The sequence below is a fragment of the Taurulus bubalis genome (assembly GCF_910589615.1).
Source record: "Taurulus bubalis genome assembly, chromosome: 1".
NCBI lineage: Eukaryota > Metazoa > Chordata > Actinopteri > Perciformes > Cottidae > Taurulus > Taurulus bubalis.
The window spans coordinates 9,070,104-9,082,917 of NC_136589.1; the positions used below are offsets into that span (position 1 = coordinate 9,070,104).

The window sequence follows — 12,814 nt, forward strand, 5'->3', positions numbered from 1 at the left end:
TGTAATGCGCTTCATGGCTGAAGTGTGATTTCAAAACCTAAATCAGATAAAAATCCATAAAAAACAAAGATGACATCACATATACTGTTGTCTTTAATTGTCTCTTGTCTGTGTTGTCTTTAATGTCCTTTTTATAATTATCTTGTTTATTGTATATTGTGTGTAAGAGCAACGTATAACCGGAGACACATTCCATGTGTGTGTAAACAAACATGGCCAATAAAGCTGATTCTGATTCTGAAGCACACAATAACACCAAGCAGTCAATAGAGCAGAGATGGTTGTGACAGTTGGAAAAATCAGCAACTGTGTGTTTTCGCTGATTGTACGAATTAAGTCAAACACAAAGTTCCTTCTTTGCATAGCAGGGGTCCGCCTCTCTGTGCCTGCCGTTACAATTTGTTCTCTGGAGAACACCTTGAAGTTTCTCCTCCACAAGGACACAAGTATCGATTTTGTGATTTGACCTCATAATATCTGAGTACAGAAAAACTAGTTGTTCGCTTTGAATTCGTCTTAACAGCCAATGCTTTTGTGGGTAGGTATATGTTTTGGTTTCTCCACTACCCAAAGACATTTATTTGGGCTTTGCTTGTTTGTTCCTAAGCCATTTGGCTGAGCACTGACTGGTGGCGATATCCCACAGGAGGCAATTACAGTCCATTCTATTTCACAATTACTGTGATCACCCGTGTGGCACAGCTCGACGAATAACCAGCAGCAACAGCTGGGACGAATAAATCAAAGCTGTGAGAGCAGAGCAGGTGGAATTGTACATTGAACAGAGCTTCACTGTATTGTCTTCCATTGATTGGGGTTTTCCTTTGTGGAGTATTGCACGGGTGCATCACTCAGAGCCAAGGAGGTGTGAAATATGCAAGTCAGGAGTTTTCTCTGGTGTTGGTAAAAGGAAGATAGTTGTTTTCCATTTGCAACACACAATTGAATGAACCAGTTGTTTATTTTTAATCCCATTCATTTCACTGTTTTTTTCACCGATGGCACCGAGCTAGGGGTTGCTAGTTCCAGAAACATGCCGAGTGGGCTGACTCATGACAAAATTGTGATTATGATATTTTAATAATTATTTTAGTTGGTGTTTGAGTTGTGTTAAAATGGCTGATTAATTATTGTAGCCCAGGTTCTCTTGTTTAATTTGATGTGTAACATACATATATTTGCTCATGATTATTGTAATGTTTTACACAGTTTAACTGTCATGTGTAAATTTCACCCTATATAGGGGCCATGGTACTTAAAAGGATTGGACAACAAAAAGCTGTTTTCTCTCAATAGCTTTAATTTGAACTAATTTCTTCCGCTAGAAGAGTCTCTTTCGAAGATTTCTAAAAGCAGTGTTTGTGCTAATGCTACCTTCACAATTAAGTGATGTAAACAGACTGTACTTGTAGAGGGCTTTTTGGTAGCACTTTATAATAAGTACACACTAGTTAGCATTAGTAAAGCATCAATAAACACAGAATTCATCATTTATAAAGCATTATTTTATGAAAATGATTTCCACTGTTACGCTGACGACACCCAACTATATTTCTCCTCCAAGACCATCACCTCAGTCATCCACTCCTGGCTGCAGCAGAATTTTCTTAAAAGCAACTGCAATAAATCTGAATTACTCATCATCGGCCCTAACTCCCTCACCTGCTCAGCCCAGACCTTCTCTCTGAACATTGATGGCTCCATCGTCACCCCCTCCACCCAGGTCTGCAACCTCATCATCATCCTTGACCCCACCCTCTCTTTCCTACCCCACGCCCACCACATCACCAAAACTGCCTTCTTTCGCCTCAGGAACATTGCACGTCTCCGGCCCTCCTTGTCCTCTGCCACTACTGAAATTCTCATCCATGCCCTCATAACATCCAGACTTGATTATTGCAACAGCATCCTCTACGGCTCTCCCAACAAAATTGTCAACAAACTTCAATATGTTCAGAACTCTGCCGCTCGACTGCTGATCTCCACCTGCCGCTATGACCACATCACCCCGGTTTTACGCAACCACCACTGGCTCCCGGTCAAATACAGGATTGACTTTAAAATGTTACTCACCATACAAAGCCTTAAACAATCTGGCCCCTTCCTACCTTTCAGACCTCCTCCCCCTTCACGCCCCAACCCGTTGCCTCAGGTCCGCTGATGCAAACACTCTGAAGACCATCAGGACCAAGCGCCGGACCTGAGGTGACAGGACCTTCTCAGCTGCTGCACCCCCCCTCTGGAACGCCCTCCCGATCCACATCCGTCAGGCTCCCACACTATCATCCTTTAAGCAAGCCCTCAAAACACACCTCTTCAAACTCGCCTTCACCTGCTAACCCCTGCACCCTACCCTCCACTATAGAACTCATTCTGTTGCAGCTTCTCCAGTTTTCTTTTTTTTTCATTCAACATTTTCTGTTTGTTTGTTTTGTTTGCTCTATTGTATTTCTATTTTTTGTTTATTTTTGTTTTGTTCTGTTTATGTCTGTCCTATGTAAAGCCTCTTTGAGCATTTTTAAAAGCGCTATATAAATTAAATGTATTATTATTATTATTATTATTATTATTATTATTATTATTATTATTATATCGCTCCTCACTGTGGCAACCTTCTATTTCTGGAGAGCTGAAGGAAGCTTCCACCATGGCATATTCCTCATACAGTCCATCCATATATGAAAGCTGGTCTCAGAGAAGTCGTATCTGTCACTTATGTAGTTATTTGCTCTTTCATAGAAACCAAGAAAATCTGTCTCACATTTCTTTGCAAGGTAAGCTGGTAGCTGCTTGAGTTTGCTGTTCACAGTAAAGCCAAAGAACCTGTCCTTCAGCCTTCACTCAAGTTTCTGTTTCAATTCAGTCATTACCTTAAACACAGATGTAATGCGGAATGATTTGGCCTCAAGTGCTTCAATGCTGTCTGAAAACATCTTTAAAATGTGACTGAGGAAAATAAAATGTCTCAGACACTTCAGTGCTTTCTGCTCCAAAACATTTCCACAAAATCTTGGTGCCTTCCTCCTCACCAGTTTTTAAGACAGGTAAGAGTGACATATCAGCCTCGACTGCTTTTTGAAATAAAATCATTTCAAAATCATTCATCTTTTGTCCATTCTGGGTTGAATGACGTTTTGGCATGTTTTCTTCTATGTGTTAAGTTTCTGTCAATGTAGCCAGCAGCGTAGATATGATGTAGCCAGCACACGGAGCCTTGTTTACGTTTTTAACCAATGACATAGGGTTAAAACCTAACCTAAACCTATCAGATATTTATTTGACAACACTTTTAACGGATCATTTGTTAGACTGCGTTCCAGCAAAATATTCTATCGCGCAGCTCTTTAGGCCCAGTGCAACTTCAAAAAGGAGGACAAATACACGTCCGGCTTGATGCTGCGCCGGACAGGGCATTGAAAATCGGGACTGTCCGTCCTAAATCCGGACGTCTGGTCACCCTATTACGGGTCCAGAGATAGGCACCGGCACATGCCACCTCAGTTGTAAGTAGACCAATCTAGGTGATAGCGAGATACTCATAATCAATCATTTGTACCAGCAAACTGAGAAACGTGCCACCACTCGTGCCACTGACATGCATCGGCTAACATTAACTAGTCGGCGCGGGTCACAGTGGTGACACGTCATCAACGTAGAACACGTGTTTACGCTCTAAAAGGACCCGGTGTGTCCCACCATGGTGCCCGGTCAGCAATAACTCCGGTCAGATGATGGGACTGAGACTTTCTGACCCGTGGGACACATGGGATCCACCTAAAGCGTAAACACATGTCCCACGTTGATGACGTCACCACTGTGACCTGTGCCGGCTAGTTGATGTTAGGCGATGCATGTCAGTAGTCCGCTAGCTAGCGAGCTAGCCATAGCTAGCATAATCAATAATATGTAGCTATGTGCCAACAAACTATGGAACACTCTTGCCACTGACGGGTATGGCCCCCCCATCACCATCATATTAATGTTCTTTATCACTTTGTGTTGTGTTTATTTCCCTTTTCTGTTGAGAAGATAGCTGATACTTCTGCTAGCTTTGAGGCACTGCTTATAAATGCTTTGTAAAGCATAGATAGTCTTCACTTTTGATTAGGTCACAGAACATACTTAACTAATACTTAACAAATGAGTAGTATCTACTTCAATTAATCATGCATTGCAGCTTTTTTTATCATTTCACACAGTGATGGGAGGAGCTACCATGTTCATGCCACCTGCCCATCAGGACTAACTAACATTCATACACCATAGGCACAGCTACGGGAGAAATATAAGGTTAAGTGTCTTGCCCAAGGACACATCGATATGGGCAAGCGGAGCTGGGTTCGAACCGCCGATCCTCTAATTGAAGGACGACCCTGCTCACCCACTGAGCCACAGTCACCCCACGGCATAAACATAATCCCGCCACTTTCTAAATGTTTAAAAATGTACCAGCATGATGTTGGTCAGGAGGCTCAATTCTCCGCCACTAGTTTACCGTTACGCTGGAAATGTGTGTACGGTTTCCAAGAAACTTTGGTCAGCAGAATACTTTATTACTGAAGTCATTCGTGTATGTCAATGAGCATGAGTTTCCTGTCAGCAATGCTTATGGTATGACCGTCATGGAATGCATAAGTACTCAGATGCTTTGGGATGCTCTTTACCACGGTCTCTATTTCCCCTCTTTTCCATTAACACTTAACCGCTCGCTCCGCAATATCCACATGGGAGATGTGAGCATGGATGACTGGATGGAGGAGAAAAAATGTCTCTTGAAAAATGATGATATTCTACTGACATGTCATCTAACACCATCTCTGCCAAAAATAGTGATAAATCAAATATTTAGATTCAGTCTTACTACTGGAATATGTTTACACACACTCCCAGTATCCACTTCATTTTATATGGTATACTTCCCCATTTATGAAAACAGCTCACTCCTTGACAATGAGTTACTTATAAATAAAACCTTTAAATATAAAGAATGCAGACAGGGTTGAGAGCTTCAGTTATTGTCTGAGTGAATGTTAGATTAAGCTAGATGCAGCTTTGAATGCAGGATAAGGTTGTCAACATTGTGGTGTCTCAAGATCACAGTACGGTGGGATTTTGATAAATTAGAAATCTCATCAACAACATGTTGATGAGATTGGTCAGATGAGTTCCTTAGACTCTAAAACAGGGGTGTCAAACTCATTTTAGTGAAGGGGCCACATTCTGCCCATTTTTATCTCAAGTGGGCCGGACCAGTAAAATCATAGCACAATAACGTATACATAATGACATTTCTCTATGTTTAAATCATTGGGGAAGGTTTTTGGATGATAAACCCTATTTTAAGGTATTCTACAATTAACTAGAAACATAAAGACCAAAAATTTAGACATCAGCCCACTGTTTACCTGCCTGGGCTCTCCTCTGCAGATTTCCTCGCAGTTGAGCAATATCTGTAGTAATGTCAGTGGTCCAATCAATTGCGACTGTGGCTCAATGGTTAGCATGCCCGTCTTTCAATTAGAGGATTAGTGGTTCGAGCCCGATAATTTTAGCAATTATCCCACGGGCCGGACTGGACCCCCTGGTGGGCCTGATCTGGCCCACGGGCCGTATGTTTGACACCCCTGCTCTAAAATAACCTTTTAAGACAAGAGGGTTTGCCAGCTTGAGTTAAGTGTCTAGTTCAATGCAACAATATACTGTATGTCAATTTTTTTTTAGGAATGTCAACTCTTCTTCAAGTTGGTCAAATGCAAATTTCCTCAGTATTTAGAACTGGAGGGAAGTTTAAAATACAATGTTTTCTGTTATTCAGTTGTTTTATGTTAATGGCCACCTCTTCAGCTCAAGTGCTATCCTGGGGCAGTTGCGGAAATCACAACAAACACTAAATAAGGATATGTTAAACATGTAGCAACCTATTCATGCTGCATATGTTGGAAGAGACTCGGCTTAAAGCTCATCATAACCATTTTTAACTAAACTAAACAGGATTCCAACACAAAGCGCTAAGTCAGCATACACACACTAATGCGGCATGCACGCATAGTGCTGATAGCGATTGTGCTACTTAATGCTACCCACACAAACAAACACATGACCAACACGTCATTATAAGACTCCACAGATTCCAACGGTATAAATCTGATCATTCTACAACCAAGACCACCAAAAAATTGAAAAAAATTATTAATGATGTCTTCAATTTGCTGTTTTGTGATCAAACATTGTGTTCGATGACGAATCAATGCTGCTAATTGTTACTCAAATATCACTGTATCATCTTTGACTTGATTCCAGCTGTTTGGATTAATGTACACAGCATGAGGAGTATTTCCACCCTGCCTTCCTCCAGCATTGAACAACCTATCTCAGCTTTCCATGTGAAAACATCGTCTATGTCTCCACCTGGTGGATAAATTGGAGTACTGTACTCATCCTAAAGGCATTTCCTTCAATACAGGCATACATTGGTAAAAAAAAGACCAATGGATTATGGTTTTCTGAGATTCTTTCATTTATGCTGTAATCCATTTTAGTATATATATGCCCAGTAATATATATGCAGATAATTACACCTCTGCAGACATCTCACAAGTGTTACCTTTACTATGATACCAAGAGCAGGGGCTTGAGTCAGGAGCCAATAGGATTTAAATAAGATCAGTTAATTTTTTGTTATATAAGTTATTGTGCAAATACAGGTAACGAACCATCATACACCTGGTATGAACTGGTATCTAACCCAAGAATCATGAAATACGATATTGTCCATTTAAATACATTTGTGGTTTGACATCAGTGTGCAGACTCTTCTCTTTGATGCTCAAATTTCAAATAGCCTACTATCTACATGGGCAATGCGTTTGATTATTTTATAAGAATCTGCTCATAATAAAGACATGTTTTAATTGGTCATGGACAGGGAGACCCAGGTTGCTGGACTTCATCATGCTGATGTGAACAGCAAGTGCACAACAGGATGTGTCATGTCATTATTCACCACCAGGGGCCAATGAACGGAGAGCAGCACAGAGCTTTCTAAACAGTGTTTTCCCCTGTGTGAGGAAGACCTGAAGTATGTGTGTGTGTGCTAACATCTTTGTGTGTACATGAGAGAAAGAGGGAGAGATGAGAGGGAGTGAAGGTGAGCAAAGACATAATTTCTGTGTTCATTCTGCCGAGGTATTTTTAGCATTATTTTTCAACATCTTCAGCAAAGTCTGTTTTCCAGTCTGAGTGTGGTACGGGTCTCTCATCATTTCTCATCGCCAATCATACCCATAGACACACACACACACACACACACACACACACACACACAGAAAATACATTCACAAAACACACACACACACACACGAAAGCATTCAGTTGCTTGAATGGCTAAGCTACACAGGGTGCCGAATGTCCCACGCAATAAATAATTTTCACTTGCCACATCTAAAATATTCATTCCATGTTAATCAAGCACTGCTTCCTAAATACACACACACACACACACACACACACACACACACACACACTTGCAAATACATGCACGCACACACACACACACACACACACACACACACACACACACACACACACACACACACACACACACACACACTCAGAGGTGTGACCCTGCATGCCTGTGTGGGGAAACCTTGTAACCATTAATGATGTCGTGATGCAGCTACCTCTCATTTCTTTTAATAGAGCACTCAGACTTGCTATTGCACGCCTGTATGAAACAATCTGCCGTGCTATGATTGTCAGGAAAGGCAAGATTGTTACTCCCTATACTAGGACTGTAAAGTGTTTTTTAATTAATTAATTATTAAAAAAAAAAAAAAAAAAAGCGAAGTCATTGAAAACATTATTGCCATGTTAACGGCTTTAAGATCTGGCACAGCACTTTGAACAAAATGCTAACTTCAGCATGCTAATATTATGCTAACACGCTGATGTTTAGTAGGTATAATGTTTGCCATGTTCCCACATTGTGATTTTTCTTATCCCCTATAGTTGGTCATGCAAAATGTCAACCTGGATCTGATGATGTTTCAAAGCTCTCTCCGTAGGCCGACTGTAAGGAGCAACATCATGAAGAAGAAATACTGAATCCATGATGTTGTGTGCCGAAAAGTAGTCCAATCATTGTCTATAAGTACTGGAATCAGGATCATTAATAGCCTGCCACCACTTTACGTTTTTTAACTGTGGATGCAACCCCCCTACACTCCCAATCTCCTTGAAAAAATACAGAGGACATATCCTCAGTGTCCTAAGTAGCTACGGCCCTAATAGCCAGTTATTGGAAAAGCCAAACCTGCATGAAACAACAGATGTGCAATGTCTTACTTCTCTCCGTATACTCTCTCCTTCAAATGCAGGTTGACAAGAAGTGACAATATGTAAACCTTTCTCTTGACTTTTTCTTCTCCCCTTCTAGATCCCAGTCATGACGGGAGCCTTCATGGACTCCTCGCCCAATGACGACTACAGCGGCGAGCACTCACTCTTCAACTCCTCGGCCAGTGTCCACGCCGCTGCCTGTGCCGCCTCGGTAAACGGCCAGCAGGATGAGTCACAGTCCATGTCTAGCGATGCCATCTGGCTATGGATCGCCATCATCGCCACCATTGGAAACATTGTGGTGGTTGGGGTTGTCTACGCCTGCACTTTCTGATGAATATATGCTTACAAGGACAAATGCGCACATACACACCCTGAGTTTTGTTGAACTCTGGACCCCTGAGCGAAGCAAAGCTTTGTAGAAAGACACTTTTTTTCTCTCTCTCACTCTCTCTTTCTCTTTTTTGGCTTTTGGATCAGTTTGAGTCCCTAAGGGTATGGAAGTTGTGATACTAGACAAAGACATATAAGACTGCTATATTTCTTTATCAGAGGGGAAGACTGTGACTTGGCTGCATTCGTCAGCACCAAGTGTTTTTTGGATGCTTCAACTAGCAGTTTGAAAAGTAGCGTTTGTTTCCGACAGCTCTTTAGTTAAAAACAGAAACATCAGACCTGCGCTCTCAACCAAGAATCAAAAGGAACATGTTTTTTTTCTTTTCAGCTAAGTTTGTTTCCATGTTTCTCCTTAGACAACACCCTATTTACAATGCAGAGAGGAGAATAGAGATTAAATGGGGCTTAAGATTCGGGTAGATCCAGGCCATCTTAAACATCCTCCAGATAGCTGCTTAACAATTTAGGGCAGTGCTGTTTAATTATGCGGCTGTTTTAAAACATTTAGAAAGTGGCGGGATTATGTTCATGCCAGGCAGCCCTGAGGCCCTGAACGTCGGAGATCATTTAAGGACTAGTTTGTGGATGAAACACGGACACCGATCATCAGTGCATATAGCATCTAAACTATTTTACTGACAGGAAACCAAAAACTAACATGTTTAAAATCTCATAAAAATAGCTTCTGCAATGCTAACTCAGTTATATGCAATTAATTACTTTATGATTAGATACATGGTCTAAAACTAAGTCAGCCCCTTTGAAATGGACGTTCTATTTGCCAAATACTTGCCGTAATATTCACCAGGGATTTTAAGAAATTGCATCGCTATGGTCTGTTGAGTCATGTATACATGAATACAATTTTTTTTAAAGCACAATATGACGTAGCTTACTTTACTGACTGCACCTAATTATTCTTTGTAGTTTGTTTGTTTTCTAAAAGTACAGCTTGTAAAAGTATTTCTTATCACTCAGAATTAATACTGTCAACGGGGCAGATTCGTAAATGTATGTGTTCAAAAGTAATTTAACACTGACCAGATACGTAATGGACTTTGTGATAAATGTATAGCAATGTGAGGTGGGAGAGGATGACTCATTTTGAAATTAAATGTAGTCATACATCAAGCTGTCTACATTTGTCACTGTTTAGTACATTTGCTTTGTATTACTGGGGAATCTGGAGGCAGCTGTCTCCATGGCAACTAATCCTTGTCCTAATTGGATGCAACAACTTTACTCTGTAGCTCAAGAATCAACCTGCAGCCACTAATGCAATTTGTGATCTTTATTCTGAGCATTTAAAAATTGCTTGCACACAGAAAATCACAGTAAACGTATACTGCATTTACACAAATATGAAGTCTGGAAACCAGTGTTTTTTTTTTTTACTTTGTTAATTCATTGTGCTTTGCTAACACTGTTTTATTTACATTTTGTTTTATGAATGCAAGCTATAGGAAAATGAATAATATTATAATATAATAATTAAGTTTTTCTGAATGTGAAGTAAGTGAATCATTTTATTTTTTATTGAGAAACTGAGTGATCTATATATTAAACAGAGAGAGAGAGAAATAGAAAGAGGGTACTGGCAAACATATTTCTTCTGGGATTTAGGGGTGACTCAATCATTATGCTTTAGGTTAAAAGATATGAACCTGTCTTGTAAACACAATACCGTACATGTTCAAATGTCAATACACTGCAGATTACAATACTTGCTTACTGTATCAACTGTACCAATGTAGTCTTATGACTTCTGCAATGTTCAAAGAAGGACTTTTCAAGCCGGTTATTTTTATTAAATGGTTGATGGAGAAATACTGTATTTAGACATGTTGTAAACCACATACACAATGCTCCTTTTGTAAAGACATATGCTGCTAATAAAATTTCTGTTATAATGCATTTGAGTTTTTCTCTGTTGACAAAAGAGGCACAGAAACAGTTCACGCGTTAAGGGAAGGATGATTTACTGGAAACAATGCAAACCGTTGCCTTTGTTCACAGTGCTTAGTCATGCGAGAAGGTATTGTAGCTCCATCTCCTCTCTGCCTGAATCACCTGGCGTTGATCTTGGTGAAGCCAACCCACTAAAAGACAGCACTAGTTGCTGCTAAGCCATCAGGTGAGGTTGATGCTAAACTTAGATGGCACCATCTGTCATTTTGATACAGGAACAACCACCTGGATTTAATCCTCTGTGGTCCCCTGCTCCCCTCTATCGCTCTCTGTCTTCATATTTGTTTTGCTGAAGCAACAGACTGTGAGAGAAGATAAACAAACATGTTAAAATGATGCAAGATGATGCATGAGTGTATTTCTGCATACAGTTGATATCCTTTCGTTGGAAGTTCTTATGTGCAGACATCAGCGTGTGCATATTTCAACGTGATGGTGGCACTAGACAATTTATCTTGAGGGGAACATGAATGTTTCTCCCAAATTTTCTGGGAATCCAAAGATGTTGAGAGGTTCACAGAATACATTTTGACCGGTTGATGGCGGCAGAAGGAAGTCAGGGTATCACCAAAGTCATTAGGCTTCACTAAACGCCATGGATCTGTGTCACGACCGGGTGTGAGAGGCACAGACAGGAGGCCAGGTGAAGGGCAAAAATAAAAAAGATGTTTTACTAGAACAACGTCACAAACAAAGATAAAGACTGGTACAGGAAACAACCACTAGAAAGCTACAACTACAGCTCGAACGCAAAGTACATACATGGGAGACAAAGAAGACAATCCTGCAACTGACAAAGGAAAGACACAGGGTGCATCCCAAGTCTCTAAATTGTCGTTTCCCCGCCCCTCGATTGATCCAGAAATGGTTCTGTGCCGCCATGTTGACGGCCGTCCCATGGCTCTTATTCTGCTCTGGGGGGTGGAGCCCAGAGGGCAGGCTTCCATGGACACGCTCCCTGAGCAGCAGCTAATCCACTGAGGGCAGAGGTACAAACCCCATGGCCCGCCGTGGAATATTCGCTTAAGGCCAACTGACATCAGCGGCAGTCATCAGAAACCGACATTGCTTCACGTGACGCTTCAGAAGCAAGGATGTCTCATGTTTCTTAAAACATACTTCCTCACGTCTTCTCTCCTCTCATGGTTTCCTTGAGTCTCTCCTTCCATGAATTCTCCTTCCCATCTTACCTTAACCCCGTGACGTTTTCCACAGAGGTTAAAGAAAAGTGCATAGGGTTAGACGTTAGGAGGTCATTATTTGACTATTCGACCGCAGCTCAAATACACAGGGGAAGACAGGCAAGAGGCACAGGTGGAAACAATGTGGGCGGGGCTTTACAATCACACAGGGGAAAGGCACACAAGGAGGGAGGAGTCTGGAACGAGAGCAGGTGAAGGGAATAAACAATCAGGAAACACTGGTAAGACACACACAGAATACACAGGGTGTTACAATCTGTGCCAAATTGTATTCCATTCCATAGTTGAGACATTTTTCCCTAAAATGTCAACCTGCTGGGAGGAAGAGTAAGGGGATCATAGGGATTCATCCTCTGGGATATGAATGTTTATGCAAAATATTATGGCAAACAACCAGTACTGTATCTCTTGGGATACTTCAATCTGGACCAAAGTATTCGACTGGAAAAACCTCAATATGGTAAAACAATGTAAGATGGTTAAGTCTACTCCAAAAAATACATTTGTCCAGTAAGAATGATATCCACTGCAATCCAAAATTACTGGATGAATGATAAAGTAATCTGACTTTTCTATCATGACTCCATAACTTTACTGAAATAATCACAGCATCACACGTGATCTTATAACTCTAACAGATGTATCCTGAGTGGCTTACTCACAGAAGTTAGTGGTTGCAAATCCCTGTCACCACAGGGAGATGTGTTGTCAAAAGTATTTAGAGATCACGTTCATAATTCCATGAAACTGCTCTGCTCTTCCTTTATACCACCTTACAGACTGGATCAACCCTTTTGAGACTGAAAAGGCAGCCGGCTTTCATAATATGTCGATCAGAGGAGATAGAGCTGTAAGTCGGCTGCAACAACCTTCACATTGCTTCCCTGGCTTGTTGTGCTTTTCCTCTTTAT

The 12,814-nt window shown here is 41.0% G+C and overlaps 1 protein-coding gene across 1 annotated transcript in view; it reads left to right on the top strand.

Moving 5' to 3' along the window:
• The window catches only part of LOC306737885 (uncharacterized protein C14orf132), a gene marked incomplete at both ends in the record, with an annotated part of 28,736 nt that extends 20,065 nt beyond the window's left edge, over positions 1-8,671 (top strand). The window contains one exon of the mRNA XM_079219690.1: positions 8,435-8,671. Within this exon, the coding sequence (XP_079075816.1) occupies positions 8,435-8,671 (237 nt within the window). The remainder of the gene's footprint in view (positions 1-8,434) is intronic.
• Between the last annotated feature and the right edge of the window lie 4,143 nt (positions 8,672-12,814).